Source organism: Athene noctua, chromosome 7, assembly GCF_965140245.1.
Source record: "Athene noctua chromosome 7, bAthNoc1.hap1.1, whole genome shotgun sequence".
Lineage (NCBI taxonomy): Eukaryota > Metazoa > Chordata > Aves > Strigiformes > Strigidae > Athene > Athene noctua.
The window spans coordinates 45,045,355-45,072,952 of record NC_134043.1 but is presented as its reverse complement, the minus strand read 5'-3'; the positions used below and the strand labels follow the sequence as shown (position 1 = coordinate 45,072,952).

The 27,598-nt window shown below is 38.6% G+C and overlaps 2 protein-coding genes across 7 annotated transcripts in view; one reads left to right on the top strand and one right to left on the bottom strand.

The window, feature by feature from the left end:
• The window catches only part of HYCC2 (hyccin PI4KA lipid kinase complex subunit 2), a 59,353-nt gene extending 41,005 nt beyond the window's left edge, over positions 1 to 18,348 (bottom strand). For 2 of the 4 annotated variants that reach the window (XM_074911298.1, XM_074911299.1), the window contains exons 1-2: positions 18,280 to 18,347; positions 17,654 to 17,697 (exon numbers count right to left, since the gene is read on the bottom strand). The gene's annotated coding sequence lies outside the window, so the exon portion shown is untranslated. Of the gene's footprint in view, positions 1 to 17,653; positions 17,698 to 18,279 lie in introns of all 4 variants that reach the window. The other 2 variants (XM_074911297.1, XM_074911296.1) reach the window with 2 other exon arrangements.
• Positions 18,349 to 18,486: 138 nt separating this feature from the next.
• Positions 18,487 to 23,092, top strand: NDUFB3 (NADH:ubiquinone oxidoreductase subunit B3). 3 transcript variants are annotated; one of them, XM_074911302.1, is made up of 3 exons: positions 18,487 to 18,664; positions 20,135 to 20,276; positions 22,823 to 23,092. In XM_074911302.1, the coding sequence occupies exons 2-3, from the start codon at positions 20,137 to 20,139 to the stop codon at positions 22,977 to 22,979; spliced, it is 297 nt and encodes a 98-aa protein (XP_074767403.1). In that variant the 5' UTR covers positions 18,487 to 18,664; positions 20,135 to 20,136; the 3' UTR covers positions 22,980 to 23,092. The 3 variants fall into 3 exon arrangements, with proteins under 3 accessions (XP_074767403.1, XP_074767401.1, XP_074767402.1); XM_074911300.1 differs by having other exon boundaries at positions 18,513 to 18,668; XM_074911301.1 differs by lacking the exon at positions 18,487 to 18,664 and adding an exon at positions 18,682 to 19,076.
• The last annotated feature ends 4,506 nt before the right edge of the window (positions 23,093 to 27,598 follow it).

Genomic DNA, 27,598 nt, shown 5'->3' with positions numbered 1-27,598 from the left:
ATCCCAAGAGAGAGTAAGACCAGCCTCAGGAATGTCCAGTTTTGGTAGATTACTTGTACTTATTTAAAAGTACATGTAATATAATAAACATTTCTTATAATGAACGTATCACAAATATCATTGTGATTCCTTTCTATACATCTATGTAATATATTATTCTATCATAATATATAAGCTGCCATTTTGGTAAGAACACAAAAAATAAATTAAAAAACTGTTGTCCTCAACAAATCAGAACTATAACTGCAACATGGCATTAGAAGGAAGCAAAAGCATTCTGTCAAAACTCTCTTGGCCATACAGCTCCACAGCACAGAGAAACAGAAACTACCACAAAGTACAAAACTGACAAAGGCAGGGAGAAACAAAATATTATCTGGACATTTTTTAATTTAAATCATCAGATCAAGCATTCTCTTTAACAGAAATAGAGCCCTCTTCCAACTCCAGTTCTTCAGTAATTTAATTGCAAGCTTATGCAGACAGACATGCATTCCAACTTTAAAATATAAATGCTGACGTATTCTATATGTGGGATTTAGGCTGCCAGCCTTATTAAATAAGCCTTAGTCATGCAAAATAACTTGGATAAGACATTTCTTCCCTGCCCACTCTGACTCACTAGTAATAACCAGGCTAAAAAACTTCCTTTTGGATACCAGAACAAAGAAAGTTATGTGAAAATGATGGGAGAAAGCCTTACCACATTTAAGTCAAAGATGATTGACAATACTCCTGAAAATTTTCATGGTACCACACTTGCACAGTGAGCTCTGTTTCTTATCAAAAAGGTTGCACCAATTTCAGCCCAAATAAATGGTAAAGAAAGAACACAGCCCATCTGTTCCAAAAAGCCTCCTAAGCCCTAAATTGTCTTATGTGCCTTTTCAAGCACCAGAAAGCTCAGCTGCCAAACCTATCTTTCTACAATTACTACAGTGAAACTATGCTTTGCATATACAAACTTGGTGAAGACAATTAGGGCAATGTGAATGAAAATACAACACTGAAAATAGACACTGTTTAACAGAGCTTAAAAGAATTATTTTAAAGCTGATGTTTTCATTGTATTGCACAGAGTAGTTGTAGAAAGCCACAGAAGTCAGGTGACTAGAGAGAAATTTAAGTCTTGTTTGCCTCACAGAGTCTAAGAACCTGAATAAAACACAGTCATACACTTGTGGCTAAATCCCTCTCTTAGGAGTTCATGCAGTGAATGAAGCAGAAAAGAGAAGAATTAAGATCATCAAGAATGCGGAAGGAGACATTTGTCTTCTGTATATGAAAAAGGTACTCCTCTAATTACAGGATTTGGGAAACAATAATATAATAAAGACATTATCCTGTAGCCTTAAATACAGCAAAACACATACTATTCTATTATAAAGACTCGACGCACTTTAAAATATATATACACACGCACACATAGGTTAGCCATATAAATGTTACCTTATTCTCTCAGCACCAGTTTCCTTAGAAACAACTTCATGTAGTCATCCTACACTAAACCTAAAACATTCTCTTGTCAGGATCCTGTGTGATAACCCATCCTACGCTAAACAATACAGGCTCGTCCTCCCTTTGCATCAGTTCATATGCAATAACCCTTCCTATGCTAGTTTGTGTGCAACTCATTCATTTCTTTACTTACAAAAACACTCCCATGCAAATTACTTTCCATGTAACCCTACCTCTCCCAAGCACCTTCTTGGTTCACAGTTTTCGTTCATGAAGTAAATTAAATCTAGAAAGACTTAACTAAAGATAGAAAATGCATAGTAAAAATGGAGCCTAAAAAGAAAAGACAAAAAAACTAACAGCAAACTAACCCTTGTAAAACCACACTTGAGGGACACTCACTGTTAAGTATGAAAAATGCACAGGCACGAGCTAGGAGAAATCCTGAAACAGAATTCTATGGGAACAAAACCAAGACAAATTTTTTTAAAAAAAAAAACAAAAACCCACAACAAAAAAACCACGCCACCAAAAAACCCTCAACACATACTTTGGAATGGGACTGCAAATGTTATGCTGAGAAAGATCACAGTATTGCCTACAAAGGAAAGAAATACATGCAGAAATAGTTCTAGAAATACAAACTGTAGATTCTAAACAGCTTCCCATTTTTGAGCTGTAAAATTGACACAATAGAAATAAATGTCTGTTATATTTTGAAAATAAATATTAAAAAGGAAGTCCTCTATCAAATCCAGACCAAGAAATACGTATTTCTCCCTGCAGTATCTGCTACCAACTGTAATTCACATACACTGTAATTTAGGTTACATATTCATTCATTAATTTACTTAATCTCCTTTCTTCTACCCTAAATATCACCAAAGAAATCTAACCTAAAGGATCCCCTGCTGAAAGTAACGAAATCCCTCATTCTAATCTTTCCAACTTCCAGATGGTAAAGCCTTCAGCTCCAGGAAGTAAAGTATACGCAGCTGAGGTGACAGATTTCCCCCCACCACCCATACACTTTCTTACACATCTACAAACTCCTAAACGAGTGGAATCTTCAAATTTATCTGAATTTACGTAAGTTATAGTTAAAATTATGTCATATTGCTGTTTTAAAATGATACAGTAAGATTACAAAGTTCCAGCATAAACTCAAAATGCCAGAGTTAAAGGTCCATAAGCATTAGGATTTTTTTACAAGATGCCATAAATTTCATACATGTGACTCAGATGCATCATTCACATTTAATATGTATGGTCTTCAAGGATAAAATTAATTCTGATTGATATTCTGTTCTTGCTTTTCCAATACAAGTTCCAAGACTTTAAAAAGCAAACTGAACAACAAATATTGTTATGTGAAACATCACCCATCTCACCACTACTCATCAAGACAACACGACTTCAGAACAGCACAGATCTCTTCTGCTTGACCTAATGGAATATACGAGGCAGTTAAACCCTGCCCACAAAACATGAAGAGGACTTAAGTCACACACAGAGGCTGCTTGCTATTCACAACTAAAGCAGAGTAGCGTCAAGAATCCAGAAACGTAGTATCTGCTTCAACTTACAGTCAAAACTGCTCAGACCACAACTGCCTACTTCTAATTGTTACTTTACAGGAAATAACTTGTCTTCTTCCATGTCATGCATCATAATATTACTTCAATGTCAATCATTTTCAGTCTCACACTTGTTTTCTGCAAGTTAGAAAGGGGTTTTAAGAACGGCAAAGAACAATCTCACAAAATGAGAAGAAAAACAGTTATCTTAGATTGAGATTAGACAGTCTGTATAAGCTAGAATTTCCACATGTAAGTATTACATGATCCTAACCATCTTAATTCCGTACAACACAATCCATTAAGAGTTACCTTAACATCAACTATCCACACAGCCGACCCAGTTGATTAAGGTGACTGCTATAAAAATTGATGCTCATGACCAGCCCTAACTTCCTTCACTGGGATTCCTCCAGAGCAAGAAAGTACATGGCCTTTGTTGTACTCTCTCCTTCACAGAAAATAAGAAGCAATGCCTCTAAAGAAAGCTCTTTTTATACACCTGATTAGAAGCTCTCATGAAATTCTGAAACTCAGCTTACTATAATTGGCATTCTGTGGCCTATCACATGAAAGTATATGCTACTTATGTGAAATAACTGTATGAGAATTAAAACATTAGTAAAGGTAAACTAGTGCAACAACTACACCAGTTTCCCCTTTTGTCTTGGTATGAGTTTAATTATTAATCTTCATGTTGAATAGTTAAACACAATGCATATTGTTTACAGTCATTATTCTTCTACTGTTAAATCAATATTAGAACAGAATAGACACTGACCAGTTGTAAGGAAGGACTAGTTAATATTTTAGTGTGAAGTGGTTAATTTTTTATATTTTTTAAAATAGTGAGGAGTGCTAAGTTAGTAATATATGTGGGGGTGTTTGGTTGTGTTTTGCAAATTTTTTAACCTGAAATTTAAAGGGTTTTTTTTTAATGGGGCAAAACTTTGCATACAATCTCTTTAGGAATGCAATGTAAACCCAGCACAAATAACTTAAATCAACCAGATCTTTTATGCACTGTGTTAGGCAAGACTTTCCATAATATTTTTCATTTATCTAAACTATAGATCAGTATATTTAAAAAAAAAAAAAAAAAAACCACACAAACAAACAAAAAAACAGTCAGCCTTCCACAGGTATAGCCTTGATGACCTCAACTGAAATGCACAGTCCTATTCCCTCCAACCCTGACACTGTGGAAATAAGAGCAAGAGCAAAATATTAAATGCCTACTTTTCACACATATTTTCTACCCACAGCCTGAACAAAATTAAAAGGTTTTTGGTCAAATACTGCCCTAATGTTTATTCAGAAAACAGGAGTCTTCCAAGATTACAAAAAATTATAGATTTAACAGCCAGCGTTAAAAATCCAGACAGCTAGCTTCATGAGTACCCTTTCTCCAGTTTGTTTGGTGAAGGAATGGAATTTATTTATACATGGTCAATTTTACAATGCTCTAGGTTTTCAAACATATTTTCTTGCACTTAAAAAAAGCAACAGCAGAAATTCTCACCAAGGACTCAATGTCCTAGATGTCAGCGATTTTTACATAACCTCATCCATACACAGAGAAACTCTGGGGTTTTGTTTGTAATATTAAATAGTTTTCCTGCTAAAAACAAACTTTAAAAGCAGTCGGCAGAACAGTGTTTTTCATTCCCACAACTCTCCCAAGTAAATTTACCTTCAGAGAAAGACCAGAGATAGCCTTATATGCAAAAATATCCAAGAGTTATACTACTGTTTTTCACAACATAAATTTTCTTTAGAAAATTCTATACATTATTACATTTACTTGAAATAGAAATACATCCACATGAGCTAAACTAAACATAGTTTCCTTATTCTTTTACAGGTAGGTCACACTACCCATCCAGGTAACATTTATGATTTTTTTTTTTATTATTATTTTGGCAATACAGCAAATTCAGTTCATTGTCTTCAAACACATCATCAAAATTTTTTAATCAAAGCCTGAGTTTAATTAAACAGCCTGTTAAAAGTGTCACTCTTCTGTTTCCCTATGAAATTGTGCTGATAGGAATCAGCAGCATTTACCAAAGTTTAAACAGCAGGCACCTGAAATTAAGATTATACATTTTTGGTATAAGGAATACACTCATCAAACACCCTTCATACAGCATGCTTCACAGAACACATGCAGTCTTTCAAGGGCAACGTAGACAGAAGGTTTAGAAATACTGAGGTTATTGGAATACAGACAGCAGACCTGCAGAGAGAACAACGCGTAACTTCTTGAAAAGTAGGGTTCATCAGGTATAAAGCCAAACCAAACAAAACAACAAACCAAAACCACACAACAACAAGAAAACAACAAACCCAAACCAACCCACACAGTCCACATGTGACTACTTCAGTACATGAGAAAACTGTTCTAAACAAAATACAAATCGAGACCTAACACCCTGGTACTTGCAATTATATACAGATTTGCAAGTTAAGATGATTATACAATAATTATGTCTTATCAGTGAGCAGCAGGAGTTTCATACTTGTAGGGAAATCCTCATGCTTTTTGCCTTATCTGCCAGCTAACCAATTGGCACATTGAAAAGACTTCTGTAGACATATTTTAATGATTGTTTCCGAATCACTTATTTCATTCGAATAATTAAAAGCACAAAATAAGATTGTAACTCCAAACATTCTCTTGCAATAAAAAAGTAAATGCTAATAAAAACCTTTCTCATTTGCCATAGATGTGATATATATGGATAAACGTGTAGAATTTACTTATAGCACCATCATGCATTTCAGAAAGCTAAAGTCTGCATTCACAGAGACAAAGAGATAACCATCACAATCTATTCAAAGTCAACACACATTACTAAAGCAGAACGCCTGGAGAGTTCACAGAAATAGCAATAAAATGATTGGAATTCTGCATAAAGACAGTAGATGCAGGAAAACTATTCTGTTAAAAGCTACCCATTGGAATATGAATTGGATACATCTCAAACTTGATAAAACTGAAAACTCTTTAAATGGCAATTTAGGTTTCCTAATTAGCACAGTAACGTCCATTTAGGATCTGTTCTCTCCTCTCCCTCACAAGACCAAAAATTTATCATCAAAATAAGCTATCAAATACAGTCTTTGGTAGGTTACAATCATGGGAGTATCATCAGTAGAGAAGAGCAGTTGACTGTCACACACATGCACGTCTCCACCAGCAAAACGTGGTAAAGTTCCTACAAAACGTTTCAGTATAATGACAAGCAGCGGTGCTAAAGAAGCTCTTTCCTAGCAGCTGGCAAAAAAAATCCCAACAAAACCTCCCTACAGCACCCTCCCTGAACAACAGATAATTTTAAAGCTTTCTGCAGCATACATTAAATCTTAATTTATTAGATGAAAATATTATCTAGAGGCACCCTGCTCTTTACTTGTTTCCTTGAACTTCCTTCTACGTTTCTTATATTGAGCCCAGTATTCTGTCTTTAGCACAGACCAATACCTGCAAGTCTGAGAAAAAGGGCACAGAGGAAATAAACAACCTTTGAACATTTGGTTAATTATCCATCGCCAAATAAGGGGAAGGAGGGGGGGCACAAAACCTGTGACAGTCAGCACAATACTTGATTACACAATTTCAACAGCATCAATGCCAATTAGTATTGGCCACTGATCCCTAACTCAGTCTGGAATCCATCCGCAGACCTTAGCCCGACTAGGACTTTGTGCACAACAAATGCAAAATACCACTGTTACGCATTTAGTTTTCTGCCTTAGCACTGTGAGTTTTACTCAGTTTAAAAACTGAAGTAGCTGGAACAAAAAAAGGTAAAACTACAAACAAAGTTAATGTATAAACATTACTATGGAATTTATTAAAGCATCTGCAACCATTTTCATAAAAATTCCAGAGTTTAAGTTTGGGATAACCTGTCAAGTTAAAAACTAGACATAAAATGCTAACATTTCAATTTCAATTAAAAAGGGAAATTAGTGCAATAATTTTAGTTTTGCCATGTACATTGTAAAAATCAACCACTAAAAACCATAGTAGACCTGTAGCTAACTTGAAGGATTTAATCTATAGAGAGGGAAAAAGCAAAGCACACACTCAAAGTGTTTAGTGCAGTGATTCCTGGAACACGAGGTATGTGTTTATAACGCAGATGACATTTGAATGATTTAAACACACAGATGCCTCCAAACTTCATTGGATTCTTACAGTCACTTCAGCCACATTTTTCTGTGGCTGAAGTGACTGTAAGAATCCAACAAAGTTTCATTTTTGTATGTACAAGAATGACTTGCATATGTATTTTCACGATTAATGCAGAAAAGGTACAGAATCTGTGATGGTAGCAGTTATTCTCACTAGGACTACATCTTAAAGGAATACAATGCATATTCCAAGTCTACTCAACACCTGCACAAGCAAAAGGGCATCTCAGTTACTTCTGTAATTGGTCTTTTGGAGAGTCACAGACAAGTTGTGTCTAAACTGTTCACATTCCAGCAATCAGCTGGACAGACTGGGCAAATTATTTTAAAATTTTTATTTGCTGTCTCAAGTTCTAATACTGGTTACGGTGAGGAGAAAGAATATCTTGTTCTCTCCTTATTCCCCAACCAAACAGAAAGAAAGCTAGAAAGTTCTCTTATTCCACAGATAAACAGAGGCTACAGTAACCTGGGTGAAGGCAAAGTTGAAGTCACAGCACATGAAACAAGACTTGACAGGTGCACAGATCTGAGCAAACAGAAAAGATAGTGGCCTGCTACTAGCCATCCTGTTCACTGGAGAAATGCATATAACAGTTATGATTAAAGGAAGGCTTGCTGTCACAGAATGTCTATGAAAATGAACAGCACAGACATACAACTTACGAATTTTTAACTTAAAATTGAGTATTTTAGGTATTTTCTACTTTCATTCAACTTAGCCTCCAGCCCAGGATTCCCATCTCGGTTTGTATTTCTATAGGTAACACTTAATGGTTTAAGAGATTTTCATGAAGCTCTTGCGACTCTGACATGGCAAGATTTGCGCTGCAGTCTGCTGCAGTTCATTAACATGAGTTAAGCTATTAGAATGGCTCACATGAAGTCTTACAAAAACAGCACCTCATTCTGCCATCTTCCCAAGAAATTGCCACAGATAGGGTTTAATAACTTCCAGAAACTTAAGGACGTTACTATTTGAAACTATTGCACAGACGCAACATTGAAAAGAGACCATCAGGTATCATGGCTTGTCTGTTACATAACTGTGAAAAGCAATGGACACACAACAACCTGCAAGCAGCTTCAGAAGCTCAGCAATTTTATCTAAGGCTTGTTCTACGCTAAGAGCAAGAAACAAGCAACTTAAAAAAAAAAAATCCATGCACATAAGGAACTAGTCATTTTTCCAATCCACATATAAACCCCGCCTCAGTCTCCTCTGAATCCATATTTAGCTCATGTCTCTATGCTGTTCCGGCTCAACTGAGTATCTTAAAAAAAAAAAAAAAAAAAAAAGGCAATGGAAAGTCCTCCATGTTACACACAGAGAGATATGAGCTTTTGCTAGGATAAATCCTTCACTAGCATTACTTACATTTCTATGTAAAAGGACACATTATTATTAACTCCTCAATCACTTCTTGTGTGATTTCACTACAGTAAATGGACATTAATCAATTATCTATCTTGCTGCTGTTATTAAAATATTAAGAGTTTGAAAAGATATTAACACCCTCCCATACTGTTGTAGTATCATTGTACAAAGAAAGACTTGTACTGTCAAGACTGGATTCTAGCTACAAAACACATGCGTTAGTTTTGTCTACTAAAGTTCAGGTTTACGTATTTTAGCAAAGTAACATGGTTACAGCAGAAGTCTGAAAATTCACGCTCTAAACTTAATTCTGCAGAAGTAAAAATCTTAGCATTGACTTCAACTGTGCCAGAAGCATGAAGAATTTTCATCTGCAAAATTTGGATAGTGGGTAACCACACTTGTCAAGTGATGATATCTTTCATTAAGTTACATGCAGATACTAAAGACCAGTACAACTGTTCTAATTAGGGAGCTATTTTTAATTACTATTTTTAACTGCATGTGTGTTTTCAACCATAAAGCATGAGGGACAAGATTCATATGCAGATTTTTTTTTTTAAAAAGTATACCTCTTACCCAGAGTAGTAAAGATATACCAAAACTCAAGTTGAACATCTAGATTTTTCTTCTTTACCCTACTCAGATGGCATGCACAAGGATGCTTGATAAATTGCTCACTCCACCCCCTCCATAACTAGGTTTACATAAAGTCTCCTACTTTCTGAAAGTTACTCACTCTCCTATGTTCAGCCACCATGGTGTTGCTACCTCAATGTCTAAAGCAGATAGTGGAATTAGCAGCGTAGTTTACACATGGGGCATACTGGTCATAAGATATCAGATCTTCACAAAATTCGTGTTTTAGAAAAAAATTCTAAAATTAAAAAAAAAAATCTAGCTAATTTGTTTTAACATGCAGGAAATATTTAAATTTACAGAGACAAGCTAACTTAATCTATCTCTAAAATAAAATCTGTTACACTTATGCCCACATGTCTCCAAAATCCTGTGCTTAGGATATTTAGGAAGGTTGCCTGAATAACTACTATGAGTTTCTTCAGAATTTTTTCTAAAGCAAGTTTTCTACCTTGTGGCCCTATTCCAAATCACAACAGAGACAGGCATACAGAGGGTCTGGTCTCCAGTCTCTCCTAAAGCTCAAGATACTCTCAAACCTAAAGAAGACAGGAAAGGACAAAACAGAAAATAAGGAAATTGAAAGAACAAACTGACACCAGAGCTCTCAGAAGTAACCAGCCTATTCAAATAAAAAGGAAATAAATGAAGCAGGAAGGGAAAAAAAAAAAAGAAAATTTTACACATATTTCACCTATTTATCTTTCAAGCCAATATCTTCTCAGATGAATGACCATGAAAAATAAGATCATTCTTTTAAACTTTCTCATTGATATTACAAGTAGATGCAGAGTAATCCCCCCAGGCCAAATATGGGTCAAGGCAGAAGAGAGGAGGAAGACTAAATACAGTTACATTTTAAAGTTCATAAACTACAGAACACATGGAATGGAAATAGAAATTTAAAAACAAAACAAAAAAAAAACAAACAAACAAACAAACAAAAAAACCACAACAAACCACAGAAGTATCAACATTGCCCTGTATCAGCAAACTACAGTCATGCAGCCTGCACAAATGTCCGTGTCATACATTTCATTTAAATATAATTCAGAGGAACACTAATGCATAACTATTTAAAGAACTCCTGAAGCATACATAATGCAGACGCCAATACAGATGATCTAACCGCTTCAGTTTTCTGAAGAATTACAGTAGTAAAATAAAAGTATAGTAAGATTAGCTAAATTATTGAGATTATACACAAGAACACTTAGCATTTCCAGACTGCAAAATTCACTGTCAGTCAAAAACCTGTATAACTTATACAATATAAAATGAGATGTCATTAACTGCTCTGTCCTGTAGGAAAAAAAAAAAAAAAGCAGATTATGCAGGAGGAGGGAATTCTGGGAAGAGTGTTTCACCGGGTTTGAACTGCTCCAACCATCTCTATCAGGTCCTGTTCTGAACAGTATTATGCAGCCAGGGAACTTGGCATTTTCCAAGTAATGATATTCAGTACTGAGAGAAAAATAAATACATGCATAAATAAATAAATAATTAAATACTTTACCACTTTGCAACAGTTATTCACCTAACATTTTATTTCACCACCTACTAGGATCTCCTTCAAAATGTCTCTGGATCTCTCTGTTCACACAAAAGGAAGTTAATAAATTTGAACCATAAAATCTGTATTACTCTACTGAACCACACCTGAAGGTCAAGGTGGCAGATCTGACATAGGCAGTGGGCAGCAGGGAAAAGCTGGACTGCCTGCAGAAGAACAGAAAACAAAGGGAAGACTGAAAAGGTGACTTGCCAATGACAGTTCTGTCTTTTACAAACTGTCTGCATCGTGCTTACTGATAAAATATCTATTGAAGTAGATAACCATAACTGATTTTTATTCTCGTGAACATTTTCAAATAGAATCTGTAGCATGGGAAACAGGATTTCAGAAGAGGCTGTCTCGTGGTGACAGAATAATACCGCTGTTGAGTTCAGCCCAATTCTCCATCAGGGTACAAGATCCAAATTATTCTACAGTGGCATTAAAAGATGCAGATTAGTTTAAAAGTAGGTACATGGTTTGTTAGACAAATATGGTCCATGACCACGTAATTTATTCTTAAAATGCTATATATGAACATAAATGTCATAAAATAATCATCTTTAACACACCATTTCTATTTTCTTCAGCTTTAAGGAAAGCAGACTATAAAAAAGCCTATGCCCAAATTCATTATATTTGACAGAAAAATGTAAAACTAACAGAAGAATGACTAATGGTCACGCAGCAATTTTCCTTACAATACAAACCCTTTACTATTATTGATAACCTGCAGCATGTGTTGGAACTGTTTGCAAGTTGTATATTATTTTACCCAGCCCCTGATCAAGGTTTATACGCTCTCTTCTCTGTGGTATTGCTGACAATAGAGAATTTTGTTTTACAGTAGGGTTTTACTAGATAAATACTAGAACTAGATAAATAGTAATTGTTTTCATCAGGAGTCCCCCTCTACCTCTTGACCTTGTATTTCAAGTTCAGAAACTTAAGTCAGAATGCTATACAAAAAAGGAGACCAACTGAGTCACTCCATAAATCTGTCTTGTGACTGAAGTTAAAAAAAAGCACATTTTAAATTATTTGTCTTATTAGAAGCATGAATTATCCAAGCAAAGGTGCAGAGAGAAAAATTCAACCAGCTTGCTATTTTATCTACAGTTAGTCATACAAGCATAAACTCAGAATACTTTCTTACTCCCAAAGAAACTTTGCACCTATTTGGACACATATTGAAACCTACTGAATTCCACTTAAACACAGGGAAAAACTTCTTTAGAGTGAGGGTGTTTAAACACTGGAACAAGTTCCCCAGAGACATCATGGAGTATCTGTCTTTGAAGATACTCAAAATCCAACTGGACAACATTCTGAGAAACCTGCCCTACTTGGTCCTGCTTTGAGCAAAGGGGTTGAACTACATGATCACCAGAGGTCCTCTCAACCTCAACCATCCTGCAATTCCATTTTTAAAAAATCTCTACTTTTGCCTAAAAAGAAAACAAAAAAAAGGTTCAGGGAAAAAACAACACATCGTTCAGATAATACCTGACACCTACAAATCATTATTAAAGTCATCATCTTTATTTCATAGTTACCTTTACAGCCTACATGAAATGTGTGAACAATTTACACAAATCAGGAATTAGTGTTTCCTTGAGCACAACTCTGCATGAAATTTTATCTACTACAAGCAAATAGCTGCAAAGGAAACACTGTGGAAAACAGCGTTAAATAAATCAAGAATTACTTCTCACAACTATTCTATCTGGAAATGAAAACTGACTGAAGTAGCAAGTCATACTGTACTATTGATGACTGCATCTGCTGAGATTAATTTCCCCTGAAAAATGTCACAAGACTTCTTAAATGATCATTCCTATGGCACAGATGTCCTTCACCAGGACTCAGCTGGGGAAGCCTCCAGCTCCACTTCCTGCTACTAGTTTGTATCTTAATATAAGGGCCAAGCGTAACAAAAAATAATAGAATCTAAAATTATTTTCCTGCTCAGACAAGTGTTTTGAGTGAATACATTACACTGATCTTTAAAGATCTGAAACTCATACCAAACCGCTTGGGAAAGAGCCAAACAGTTCTGCCCCTCCTCATGTGATACTCCCTGTTTTCTGTATTAAGTTCTCAGGTAACAGGCTCAAAACTGAACAGAGGAATGACTTATACAAGATATGAGGCACGGTGCTTACTGCCATAAAACATGGTAGATGCAAAAACCATATGCAGGCTCAAAAGTTTTTAAATTAACTATACCCACAGAACAAAATCCATACAAAACATTAGACCCACTGAGAAACTGGGAGAGCTGACGGAAGGAGTAACCCTATACGCCTGCTTAGAAAAAGAGTGTAAGAATAAAGCATCTGGCGTCAAATACTGCTTAGCTGTGGGAGACAAGCAGGACTTGAAACAATGGTCCTGTCCCATACCAGGACCCCAGAGCTTTATACTTCAAGAGAGAATAGCACATTAGCCCAACATGACTGTTCCTGTGAATAATGGTCTTTACCAAAAACAAACACACACACAAAAAAACCACAACAACAAAAACCACCTAAGACTATTGCTCCAGCACATCACTTCTCCAAAAAAGAGGTGAAAAAGTGGTTTGAGATTACGATTGTATCCGTAAAATATTCAGCTCTCTAATACTGCCTAAGAAGGTAATTTGCTTCCCCACCTTTTATACCCTTTTGTTAAAAACATCCAAAGAACCCAAGGCGGACTAAAAGATCTTTTCCATCATTCAAGTAATAAAACAAGACTGACAATTTTATTGAAATAACGGAAAGCTTCCAATGACTTATAAATTACTACTAATACAAGGCCAGAGAAAGTAACATGTAGTTTCAGGAAAAAAGATGCAGTGTTGAAGTAGTTCAGATATGTATTAAGACACAACACAACCCTTTTTTGTCACATCAAAACTGAAAATTCTTCAAGTCACTGTCAGTCACACAGCTCTACTCCAGAAAACAGTCATGAAGGCCATACCACTAGACACAGTTCAATGCTAGAGAAAATATTATATGCACATGCAGAGAAGAGCAGTACCCATAATTTCTCACAATCTTAATCCAGAACGTGTATCAACACAGATTTCTGGAAATATGGGCTTTTGAAAGCTATTCAAGAAAAGCTTGTGTGCTGGTTTTAGCTAGGCTCATTTTCTTCACAGTAGCTAGTATGGGGCTGTGTTTTGGATTTGGGCTGAAAACCGTGTTGATAACACAGGGATGTTTTAGTTACTGCTGAGCAGTGCTTACACAGTCAAGGCCTCTTCTCCCTCTCACCCCACCCCACCAGCAAGCAGGCTGGGGGTGCACAAGGAGTTGTGAGGAGACACAGCTGGGACAGCTGACCACAACTGACCCAAGGGCTAGCCCAGACCGTATGGCATCATGCTCAGCATATACAGCTGGGGGAAGAAGAAAGAAGGGGGGACATTCAGAGCGATGGTGTTTGTCTTCCCAAGTAACCGTTACACGTGATGGAGCCCTGCTTTCCTGGAGATGGTTGAATGCCTGTCTGCTGCTGGGAAGTGGTGAAGCCTTATTTTACTTTGTTTGCATGTGCAGCTTTTGCTTTACCTCTTAAACTGTCTTTATCTCAACCCATGAGTTTTCTCTCTTTTACCCTTCTGATTCTCTTCCCCATCCCACTGTGGGGAGGAGTAAGAAGCTGTATGGTACATAGTTGTCAGCTGGGGTTAAACCATGACAGTCCTTTTTGGAGCCCAACACAGGGCTCAAAGGGTTTGAGATAACGCCAGATTTGACTGGAATGTACTAGACTGAATTCATCGCTGTTATTGCTGTTTAGCTATTAATTGGCAGGCTCCTGTACTTGCCATGGGACTTGCTTGCCTTACTGCATATTAGAGTCTAGTGCTTGTTAGTGGCTGCTTTTTGCTTTTGCTGCTTGCTGTACTACCGATCATCTTAACTCTGCTGTGCCTGGGAACATTTTGATAATAGCAATGGCGATGCGCCTGGGCTGGCAGATGGCCAGGGCATCGCTGCTGGTTTTGCACTGCTGTACTGGACAGGCTAGAACTCAAGCATGAACTTGAGTCAAAGGGACTGTGACCTGTGGATGAGTCCACGCAGGAGCAGGATACCCCAAAGCATCTGTGGCTGTGGATGAGTTCACACCAGAGCAGGTGTATCTTGAAGCATCTGTGGCTGTGGCTATGTCCATGCCACAGCAGGTACACCTCTGCAGGGACTGTGGCCCAAGAATAAGTCCACACTGGAGAAAGTACATCTCGAAGCATCTGTGTCTGTGGGTAAATCCATGCTGTAGCAGGTACACCCCTAAGGGACCACAGTCTGTGGATAAGTCCAAGCCAGAGCACAGGCAAAGGGAGAAGCTCATGACAATGTTAAATCCTATGGTCTGGTCCAAAGGGACCAGAGGTGGAGACTGTAATGGATATACTTTTAAATTGTTGTAACCTGGGATTGAAGTTGCATGTTACATGCATTACTGTAGCAGGAACCCCTTTGTTGCTAGTCTTGCTAGGAGCAAGGGGAGGAGTTCATTGCAATGTTAAACCTATAACCTGGCCCAAAGGGACCAGGGGTGGAGATTGTAATAGAAATACCTCTAAACTGTTGTAACCCAGGATTTGAGTTGCATGTTACAGGAACTACTGTAGCAGGAACCACCCAAACCAGTGGAGGGCAAGCCTTACAAGAAGCAGCGCAAGTGCAGCAGCAACCTAGCCTGGGCTTTGGCATCCAATAACTCCATGCAACACACCACTGCTCCTGCCCTGAGTGACCACCATACCAGATGGAGCTCAAAGTCGTGAGTAAATGAACTCAGTGGACATTCTGTGGACATTTTATGAGCATTTTACAGGGGTGGTCCACAGACTAAAGGAAAACTGCCTACCAATGGGAACTGGTGAATTCCTTATTTTGTTTTGCTTGAGCACGCAGCTTTTGCTTTACCTCTTAAACTGTCTTTATCTCAACCCATAAGTTTTCTCACTTTCACCCTTCCCCATCCCACCAGGGGGGTGCAAGCAAGTGGCTATGTGGTGCTTAGTTGTCAGTTGGGGTTAAACCATGACACCCTGCCACCTTCCTCTAACCTAGCAATACAAGCAGGAATCTCAGCAAATCATATCTAGCATGTCTGGATACATGCTAATGTAACTGTACCTTAGAACACTTAACCTTTTCTGTAATTATAACTACCAGGAGTAGGACAAAAAACCCCCAACTGAATAAACCACAGAAAGTACTGATTATTTGTATGTGGAGTCCCAACGACCTTCCCTTCCTAAAGGACATCCAGCAATTTTTACACAAGAAGAAAATGTCTTTATGTTAGTTCCTTGTGCATACTATTCATTTCTTCAGACTGACACTGTAATTATAGTGAAGTTTCCTTCTCAAAACCAGGTTGTAGCAAGACTGTAAGCCCCCTTGAAGTTATGCAGACTCACTTATTTGGTGAAGATACAGCTTCAAAAAGCTTTCTGTATTCCTAAGGCATCACATCCATTCTATTTGCAGTCTTATTTTTAAAAGAAAGAGTATGGTCCATGCTGAAGGAAAAGGAAATTTAGAGAACAAAACATTAAGCAACCTCATGGTAGAGCAAATCTATCAACTGCGCACAGTTTTTCTTATTGAGAGTTTTTATGTACTTGGGTGGGGGGCAACAGCTACCCGAAACCCTGTTAAACCTTAAAAGTGATAATGTATTTGAAGACAAATCTTCCTGAGTGCACTCCTCTGCTACACTTCCATTTGACTGCAATAGGTCACACAGTCAATATCCTGTGATCAGAACTGAACATTCTTGTTAACAGATTCAGCAATACCAGTGAAGTATGGCTTCACATATAAATAATCAAGTCATGCTTCCAAGCACCGTGAAGAAAACAAAACAAAAAAATCCCATAAATTCAACCAGGACTTTGTGTTTTTCTTTCAAAAAATAAAACTAAGGTGTATGGTATCTAACACGTCTATGGGCCACTGAAAATTTTTTTCTGAGGAAACATTCCTCAGCAATGCTGGACTTTGAACACATACCATTAACTGTCAGCCACAGTAAGAAACAAGAAATACTTCACAGGTATCTGACAGAACTTCATTCTCTACAAGACAGAGATTTAGGCACCTCACAAATAATGAGTCCTCCTGCAATTCCACCCCACACACGTTACAGAAAAACAAATGTGTATCCTCTCACCCTGACACTGCATCTGCAGAGAAGCGACTGCTCTGAATCCTGCAGACTTTACCTCACAGTGAAAAACATTCAATGCTGAAACCAGACAGAGGCAGTCTGGATTAAACAGATGGCACTCTATTTAGAACAGTTTCACTGTTAATAACATGATAATGGCATTCCTCCTGGAACTCTTCTCATGCACTCCCAATATCCCTATAAAAAAAGCGCCCTAAAACCCAGAAGCAGCTTTACAAGAGGATATTCAAAATAAAAAAGCACTACAGTATGTCCTATAATTCTGTCAGCATCATGCTGTATACCAGTGCTTATTCTCAATCTTACAAAAACATCAGAAATTCATGTAACACAGTTTGCATTCTTCTATAAAAACCGAGATTATATCATCTACAATTGAGGACTAGTTTAAACCTTTATAAATCACTGAGTAATTAACTTTTATCAGTTTCTTTCTGGTTGAAGGGGACTATGTACTCAACGTTGAGGAACATAAAAAATAATTTAATTATCCAAATACTAACGCAATCAGCACTTCACAATTACATAGCCACGGCATGCAAAACGCTGAGCTCCCCAGAGACAGGTACTCAGTGGAACCAAGCAATCATCTCACTCAAGAAGCAGCTGCCAAGAGAATTCTGAACTTTCCTTTACCTTTCAGTGCAGTTCCAGGATTTCAGAATGTCTCCCCGCTTCTCCTATGGAAAGAAACAGCGACGCTCTTTCAAAATACATCCACTGAAAACCGAAACTCTGCTTCTGGTGCCAGTCGGGCTGGCGAGCACCTCCGACTTCCCCCACAACTTCTCCCCCTGACGCGGCGAAGCCGGAGGGCAGGCAGCGAGAGGGCTCTGCCCCGGGCCCCGCGGCCGCTCTTCAGCCCTCAGGGCCGGGGGCGCGCGGGCCCGGGGCTTACATAACCGCTGGATGGGGGGATGCTCCCCGCCGCCCGTCCTCTGCGGTGTCTGGGGAGCCGCCGTCTGCGGGGAGGGGGAAGGGGAGGCCGAGCGCGGCGCCCCGCACCCCCGCGAGCAGCGCTGCCGACGGCGGGAGACGACGGCTCGCGCCCCCACACGCGCAGACCCCGCGGGCTTCCGTCCCTGCCCGCGCACCCGGCGACGACCGGTGGGCAACGGCCAACCAGCGAAGAGAGGGGAAGGCGGGGGGGCCCCTGCTGCCGTCCCGGTTCTGGCCCTACCGCCGGCCCAGGCCCCGCAGCCGCCCCCCCGCCCCCCCACCGGCGCCGGTACCGGCTACCATTGCCGCCGCCGCCCCCTCACCCTCGTCTCCTCCACTGCCACCTCCAGCCACTGCCAACCCCGCAGCTCAACAACGCGCCCGCCCATTGGACCGCTCCCGCCCCCAACAAGCCCCGCATCGATTGGCCGCTTTCTCATCTGTGTCTCCCTTCGCCCCGCCTACCCCTCAGCTCCTCCGCCGGAGTCGGTGGCGCCGCGCCGTGTGCGGGACCGGCTTCGTTAAACGGCGACGGGAGTGCCTCGAGCAGCAGAGGGCTGGGCAGCGGCCTCCGCCAACACAGCGGGCGGGTCCGGAACGGAGCTGCCCGGAACCCTCGCGGCCGGCTGCGCTTCCTGTAGCGAACGGTGCTGGCGCCGGCTTCCTCTTCCGGGTGGCGGCTGCGGCCTGAGGAGGGTCACGGAGCGGGCAGGTACCGAGGGCCCGTCGGCGGGAGGCGCGGGGGGCGGGCCCGGGCGCTATTTGGGACTTGCCTGTGCCGTTGCCCGCCCCCCCTTCCCCGGGAGTCTCTGTGCGTGGGATGGGGAGGGGGTAGCGGCCATGTCCGCTGCGCCAGGTTGTGCCCCCGAGCCGGAGCGCCCTGGCGCAGCCGCCGTGGCCTTTTTCCGCGGGTCGTTAGAGAGACAGCCGCCCCCCCGGGCTAGCGGGCCTCGGCGCTGGCGCGGTGCCAGCCCGTACTCCCTCCCTCGTCTCTCGGGGCGCCCCTTCGGCCCTGCTTTTGCCGGTTTTGCTGGCGGAGAGTGCCCGGCTGGTGCTGCAGTGCAGCCCGCTGGCGTGTGGGCGCTTATGTGCGTGTGCGCATAAACACCACTGTGGAAAGGTAAGCATTGGTAGGAGAGAGGTCTTGGGATATTATGGTAAGGGTGTAGACTGGGGTTTCATTTTGGCGGAGCCTTTCAGGTAATAACAGCATTAGAGCTCTTCTTCAGATTTCCCTCTGCAAGAGAATCTTCCTTGCTTGCCTCCACGGCTTGGGGTCTTCAAAAGTTACAGGCTGAACTGTATTCTTGGCACTATCGCATTCCAGTCAGTTCTCCTAAAAATTAAGGATAAAATCTGTTCTTTGCTACCAGATAAGTGTTAAAAGGGGAAATCCTGGCTCAGAGAAATTTCAGATGCTTTGTGAAAATAAGAGATTTCAAAGCCATCATTATTTTCTTCCAGTCCTTCATGATCTCGCTGAAAACATTCACCTTCCCATCTGCCTTGATCATTGTTTTTAATGAGAACCATAAGATCTTCGTAGTTCTCTCAAAGGTGTATCTAAATAAAGCATGGATTTTCCAGCCTTTTGAAATAACTAGTAAGGTGCAAATCCTTGTCCATTCACCTATCCTGTACCTGTTCATTGCCACAGTTATGTTTGACTGAATTGGAGTCAACTTAAGAGGAGATGGGGAACAAAGTCTTTGTTTTTCTCATGTTTTTCTTCAGAGCTTGGTGATCGTAGTTCTGCATACTTAAAATTAGAAACTTCTAAACTGAAGTTTGAGCTTTTTGATGTACTCTGGAAAGCCTGCACGTTGGTGTTGCTAAAGTGCACTGGAAACAGTTGTTTTTCTGATGCTACTTTATGGCACAGAAAATTTACATAGTCGCTTCAGGAATGTAATGGTGGTGGTGACTTAGAACACAGTAACACTTCAGTCTACAGTTTGCCTTATTGTGTTTAATCACCACCTTCTAAAATGCAGCATAAAATCTCTTAGCTCTTTGTTCTACAGTGTACTGTGTACAATGCTTCATGTGTAGTGCTGGGTGTTTTGGAATACTTCTTTTAACCTCCCCGTTTTTTTTGTACAGGGCATTGTTCTTTGCAAGTGTGTGTAAATAAGCTGATAAACTCTGAAAAATAAAAGCTCATATCTTTTCTTGTAGGTATGGGGCACGGAAATGAACATGGCCATGGCCATAGCAAAATGGAACTCCCCGACTACAGGCTGTGGAAGATAGAAGGTACTCCACTGGAGAAGGTCCAGGAAAGGCTAGCTAAACGCGGTCTTAGGGATCCGTGGGCTCGGTAAGTGCAAGAGCCTTAAAAATAATCTTGATGTGTCATCTTGTAGCATCAACTGGACCTTGTCATTACATATTATTCTTTCCTTAGTAAAATTAGTGAAAATGCATCTAGAATATATTAGTCACAATTTCAGTTAAGATTTTTTGCATGGAGGTCACATCTTGCATCACCTTGACCCGTCTTCACATTTTGCAAGGCACCCTTGCACTTTGTGATGTTTCATGATGATACAGATTAGGCACAATGACCGATGCCTCATCCACCAAAACATATAAGTAGTATTAGGTCTTGTACCTGTGAGTAAGCCCATCCCTTCTCAGCAAAGAGATTGTGTGCTCAGATCTTGCTGAAGTTGATGGAATTTACATTGATGTTCCAAGCAGGAATAGCATTCCTCATATACAATAGGGGGCCTTTATTTGAAAAGAAGAAATATGCTAGTATACAACGTGGAATTTGATTCAACTGTATATTTTGTTTTATAAGAAGTGAATGACAAAATGGCAGATTTTCATCTCTGAAGTTGTTCCTCTCTACAATGAATACCTGCTCTTTTTTTAGCTAGAGCAATTCTGGATCATTTAGGCAGCTGTTAAAACAGGGCTTAAAATACTTCTTCCACATCATGAATTAGGTAATACTTTGCTCAAGTACTCTTTAATCTTGGGGAATAAAAATGCTAAATGCCTTTTTGTTGTAAGGGAAATGCTGCATGAGCAAACTATTCCAGGAGCCTTCATAGAAAAGGCTTTAATTCAGTACAAGAAAAATGTAAGAACAAACAGGTATCTGTTAAGAAGTTGTTACATGCTATAACCTCTGGAGGGGTTTGGGATTGATAACACTTTTCCTTTGGAACAGTTTAAGGCTGTAAGCATAGAGTAAAACAGTTTCAGTGATAAAAATAATTTGAGATATGAGTCCTTAGGAGTATTGGTTACCAATGAACTTTCCAGGCCTGTGTCACATTCATGTTGCCTCTATTTCTGTGGAGTAGCAAGCAGTGTTTGCCTTTTCTTTTTTTTTTTTTTTCTTTGCTTCAGATAATTTTGTTTTCAGCAAGCAATAAGCTTATTCCCGTTAAAAAAATGGACACAGTTTAACATCATAAATTTGGTGTAAATTAACCTGACTTTCAGTGCATACACTTTCAAGTTCAGGAAGTGCTGCAAAACAGCAAGCTGGAAAAGAGCTTGTGTAATATTTGTTGTCCCTCCTAGATTAAAAAAATAATAATAATGTTTGTCTGGTAAGAGAAGGGGATTGAGACAATGATGTCAGAAGCTGAAATAAGGAACAAAGTCAAGCTCTTTAAAGCATGAGATGATTCCTCCCAAACTTTTCAAATTTTATGTAAGATAATATTTCAGTTCCGTAGGACAAGTGTAAGTATCATGCCAGCTTCCTTAATAAAGGAGAAATTAAAGTATCAAGTTATTTGCTTTAGTAACCTGGAGAAGATTGCTTTATTAATATCTTGCATTAGAAGTCTTGAAAAAGTAACTCGCTCTAAGGCTCCCCTCTTTGGTATATTAAGTTTCTTTTAAGAGGGGATCAGCTTTCCACCTTTGTAGCAAATGCACATTAATGTACATAATTATTCAGTACAGAATAAGCTGTGTGAAAGACATTATATTTCGAAGCCTAAGTCTTGGTCAGTTAGTACCCTCTACCAGCACCTAGAAGACACTCTTCCATTCCAATATGCCTTCATCCTGAGTCACAGAAACCACCTGCACAAGGGGATTACGAACATAAGTACTTGACCCCCTTGTTTAAAAAACCTGTATCTTCTCCTGAAATTATGGTTCTGATTTTATTGCTTTTTTCTGTGCAGATGTTTTTTCTTAAGGACTTTGAGTCCTTAGAAGAGACAAACTGTGTCCATCTCTATAGATTACACTCGTGCTACACATAGATACTGGTACTCAGTTATAGCAGTGACTAATGTTTCAATAACAATGTAGGTTGAAAAGGGTGAGGCAAAACAACATGAGGTTTGTAAATACTCTGTAGCTTTTTAGCTAAACACAATCTTTTCAGCTTTTTTTTTTTTAATCACTTTCAGTAGGCTTTTCTGAGCCTAATATAGTTGTGTCATATTGTAAAACACAAAGTGCCTTTGCACTAGGATGCGTTTTCTATGGCTGGAAAAACTTTTCCTTTCAAGATTTAACAGCTATATACTGTCTAGCACAGTGACTAGCCTTTGCAGGTACTCCATCCCGTGCATGTGCTAGTGGGTTCTGATTTTGTTTCAAACTATAGAAGACAATAAATACATAAGTTTGGGGAGGTGATTCTGTTACTAGAATTATGTTGTTTGCTGCTGTTAGTTGTATCTCAATTAATATGCATTAAAGGGTAGAGTTGGTATCATGAACTTTACTTGTGGTAGCTCCTTTACTTAAATTATAGAAATGTTACCATCTCAGTGTATATCTACTTGAAATAATATTTTTTGTGAACAAAGATATTCCTGTTAATGTTTATTACAGTGGTTCCACTGATCTTGTTTTATTCTTTTGGTTTAATTTTTCTTCTAGTAATGAAGCCTGGAGATACATGGGTGGCTTTGCAAAACCTACCACCTTAACAGAAGTCTTTACTAGGGGACTCAAGTGGGGATTTGCAGCTTTCGTCATAGCTCTTGGCATTGAATATACACTGTTTCCTCCAAAGAAGAATGGAGGCCATCACTGAAGATCAAATATGACAATTAATTACTTATTAATTACTAAGCTGAAACATACATAAGCCTGCTGTTCACTCTGTACTTATAATATGCATATTAAAGTCTATCACAGGCAAAACCATATTTCTTTGATTTTATTATGCTTTTGTGAAAGGATCAAAAAACACAGCCAGAGTGATCTACCCGACTTCAATCTCAGAGGAAAAAAAACATGACATACATATGCTCTTGGGTTTACTGTACCATCCTTTAAAGAACAGGGAAAACTATCAGCACTACTCTTCCAAGCCCTGCCAACATTCTGTTAAATGAAATTGAGAAAGTGTGTCACTTTTAAGAGAAAAGTTGTACTGTATTAATTACAGGTTTAATAACAATTATTTGCTAGTAAGGGGTAATGAATGACTTGTCATTTCTTGAAAATATAATTTGTTACTTGTCAATCTTACGTTTCTAAATAAAAATAGCTAGTACCTTAAAGTCTTAAAAAGTACCCAAAACTGCTTCAAAGTATATGAAAATACCCAATCTTACACTTAATCCTATTGAAGAGTTACTTAATTTGACAGACACTATGCACCAAAATAATCTGTGTAACATAAAGAAATTAACAATTACATTACTGCCATGTTTACTAAGAATGTTTCACTCAGCAATAACTGTACCTTATCCTAATATGAACTTCCACTATACTAATCATATCACAAATTGCGGATTTACAGAAAACTTCAAGGTTGTCCCAAAACGTGGCTAAAATCTGGGAGTTTTAATATATGTCTCCACAAAAAACCTTTCTGAGTGACAGAAGTGACAGTTGCAAGAGCTTTATTTTATACAGCAAATAAACATCTCTTACTGTGGGGTTCGCAGCTGTACTCTTCGGTGGGGTTTGTCATCTCTGGCATGACATTGCTCAAGGCAATGTTCATAAGGCAAACATTTGTTTTACTAAAATTTTCTTCCCTAATACCTTCTCAAGCATCCCTATCCAGTTGCATCATTCCCTGAAAAGAACATACTCTATAAGGTCTGTTGCACAAAATAATTCTATGCTGTCCCTTAGGTGGTTCCATCCAGAATACACATTTTCAAAGGCTGGTATTCACTAAGTTCTTAAGATAACTGAATTTTAGATGGTTGTTCAGAAAAACAATTAACAGAGCTAGCATTTCATACAGTACTGATGAATCTTGCACTTAAGATACATGCTGCTTAAAGAAAAAAAAAAAAAGCAGTAGTTGCTGTCCCATTTAGTTTCCTGTTAGGAAGGTTTGGTTTTGGGTTCTTCCGTATGTATGCATGCTTTTTTCTTTTTTGTTCCACATCAAATGCTTCACAGCAAAGTGAAGTTGCTACAACTTCCTGCACAATCGGTGTTTTTAAATGTTACAAGCCTGCCTCTTCACTGATACAGGAGACAGTTCTGTCAAAAATCAAGAGCTTTATTTACACTAGCTGAAGAGATACTAATACATTATTTCCAAGCACTAGCAGGTGAACACAGGTTTAAAAGTTACTGTAATATTTTCGCATATGTAACCTTGTTACATTGCTTAGTTTATTTAGACCAAAAGATGTAAAGTACATACAAATGTAGGTTGGCTGTTAGATAAACTAACACACACAATTTTTTTAAAACAGATCATTTTGTTTGTCAAGATTTTATTGCCTGTGAATAAAGTTAAGCCAAAATCTTATGTCTTCTCATTTCAGCCATAGTTTCCAGAAAACTTATATGCAAGGAAGTAATCTCAATTTAATTTATATCCTAGATGTTCTACAGATTTAAAATTTAAATTCATGCATAAGTGCTGTCTTGTATAGGGAAGATCATAAGAATCAGCCTTGCCAACATTCTACATAAGCAAATATATTGGGTATATTCAATGTTAGACTAGACTAGTTTAGGTAAAATCCATTAATTTGTGAATTAAGGTGGTATCATTCAGTGGTTTAATAGCCAGATGGCAGCCACTTCCCTAAACAACCACCTTAATTTATGATGAACATATGTGCCAATATTGTGGAATATGAAAATGACTCATCATTATTATACATACAATACAAAGATTTTTATTTCACAGGTATTATCATACTAATCCTGCCTGGGGATGGAGTATTTTCTGTGTATTAAAATAATAGTATCAAATCTGTCTTCACTGTAACCATAGTAATGGCTGTCCTTACATTAAAACAGCCTTTCTACCAGCACAGGTATTTTACAGTGCAAAAGAACAGGGTCACAAACAACAGTGGCACCTGCAGGTGAGGAACACACATAATTGTAATACCAGAGTCAGGAAGCTCTGTCTGTATCTTAAGTTTGGAAAAATAGAACTGATGATGCTCCGTTTTCTGACATGAAGTTAGAAAACCCATCCCCATCAGTAGTCAAAGAGCTATTTCTGCTCACCTGGAAAGATATTTGTGATTCATCTGTTGTTTTTACTAATGCTACCTGTAGTATTTACATCATTAGCATAATCTTCCAAATTTGTATGTTACAGAGAAGTTAAAGCAGCTAAATGATTCCAATACAACAGTGACTACATTGTAGTATAAATTTGATGTCTCTGAAATTCCTGTTTCAGAGCGTAATAGACTAACCGTTCTCATTATGTGAGGCAGTTGCAGTTTAAATAGCAGACTGTGTTTGTGTTGTTAACCTGCCTTGAAACCTCTCCCGAAAACCTTCCTACAAAAATATTCTGTGTTGAGCTCTCAAACTACAAGCTTCTATCCTGCAGTTAGATCTTTGCCAGATCAGGATATATCAAATAGGCTTTTTACATCAATGCAAGTATATTTCCTAATTGAAAATTTAGGGTCTAATTGAAAAGTCAGCTAATTGAAGTTAGGAGTGGTTTTGCTTCAAGGAGTTTTACCAGGAACGTACTCAGGACCTACGCTTGCCTTCCAATTATGTTTACTGATTTCATCATAAGTATCAGAACATTCAGGGATTCATCCAAACTATTTTATATGTATGACAGGGATTTTACAGATGCTCTACATGTTCTCTATCCTCAGTTGTAGACCAAACAGAATTCTCAAAATCTGAAAGCTGGATAATCATTTTATCATTGCTCCAATAGAGAAGAAAAACCCTTGAAAATAGTCTCTTCCCTTAGTGTCTTAGCCTTTTTTTTAATAATGATAAAAGCAATGCCCACACATAACAAATGAAACTAATGACACCGTTTCTATGTACAGATGGAATGCACTCACCCTGATCATACCAAGTCTGATTTTTAAATTTAGCATAAAAGACAAGCTCATCGTATTTTAGGAGGCATAAATTCTTAAAGTTTTGTTCTGTTTTACGTAACTAGGAGAATCTACAAAATTAAATAGATCAAATCTGTTATGAAAGCATATCAAGATAAAGATGTCCAAGCCAAAGATTTATATCCAAAACCCTCTAAATTAACATACAAGACCATCTCTTCTCAATCACATCTAATCTTACTGGTATACTCTATGTTCTACAGTTATACTGATTTACAGTTCCAGTTTACATGAAAACCTATCAATGAAGACAACGTAGTATTTCAAGTTAGAAATGGAGGGGAAGAATATAACCCATAAATGCTGCCTATAAATATGTGAAAACTGTTTAATAAACCTATAAAAATTAGGTAAATTAAGGAAAAAGTGAACTAAGTAAACAAAACAGTATACTGGGCACTTAAGTAGTAGCTGTGTTAAATCAGTAAATCATTCATTCATGCATTTTTGAAAAGAAAAATTCACAAGCCTGCAGCCATACTATTTCCTTAAACCTTTTCTATTAGCCTGTAGAAGTCTTCACGTTTGTATGGAATAAATCGAAGGAGAAAGCCTGCATATTAATTCACAGCAGGTAGCTGGTTTCCTTCTGAACCAGCACTGATCCAATGCTACATCTTAGTTTGCGATACTCTTGAATGATTGGTATTGAGTGCCTGACCTACAATTTCAGAAAGAATCCAGATATTTTTTCCAGAACACAGAGAAGTTACTTGGTCCCTGACCAAATTCTAGTGTGGGCGATTACTTTCTCTGCCTCCATTTTCCCTGCACTGCCAAAAGTCAGTGTGACTCTGAACAACAGCGTGCTATCCCAGAGTACTGTGCTTCCACTGCTTTATTTTTAGCAGCATAAATAAATGACTGTTTCATAAATGCTCTGAAATCCACTGAGCTGTGTCTAATTTCACCACAGACGGAAGTGGGTTTTGTCTATTTCAGCTTTCAAATTGCCCTGATTCTTAGATTTTAGGCCTTTAAGAGAGAAGCTCCAGCTACACCACCAGCATCTGAGTAAGTCATCTCACAGAAGCTGCTGGTTTATACTAACAGAAAACGACACCCATTTTACTGGGACAAGGCATGACTTAAAATTTTCTGAAGATCATACAGTGAGAAACATATGTTATCCTATGAACAAACTCAAGAGTGGTAGAGTAAGACGTGAACCGTGTAAGGGCTTACTTACGCATAAACACCTGCCAAAACACATGCCCACGCTTACCGCGAGTCTGTAATTGCTCGCTGAAAAACGGCCACTTAATAGTCAAGGGCTACTGGGAATAGTATAAAAACATAGCCCCATAAACGTCTATAAACATACTGAACTCAAAAGCGC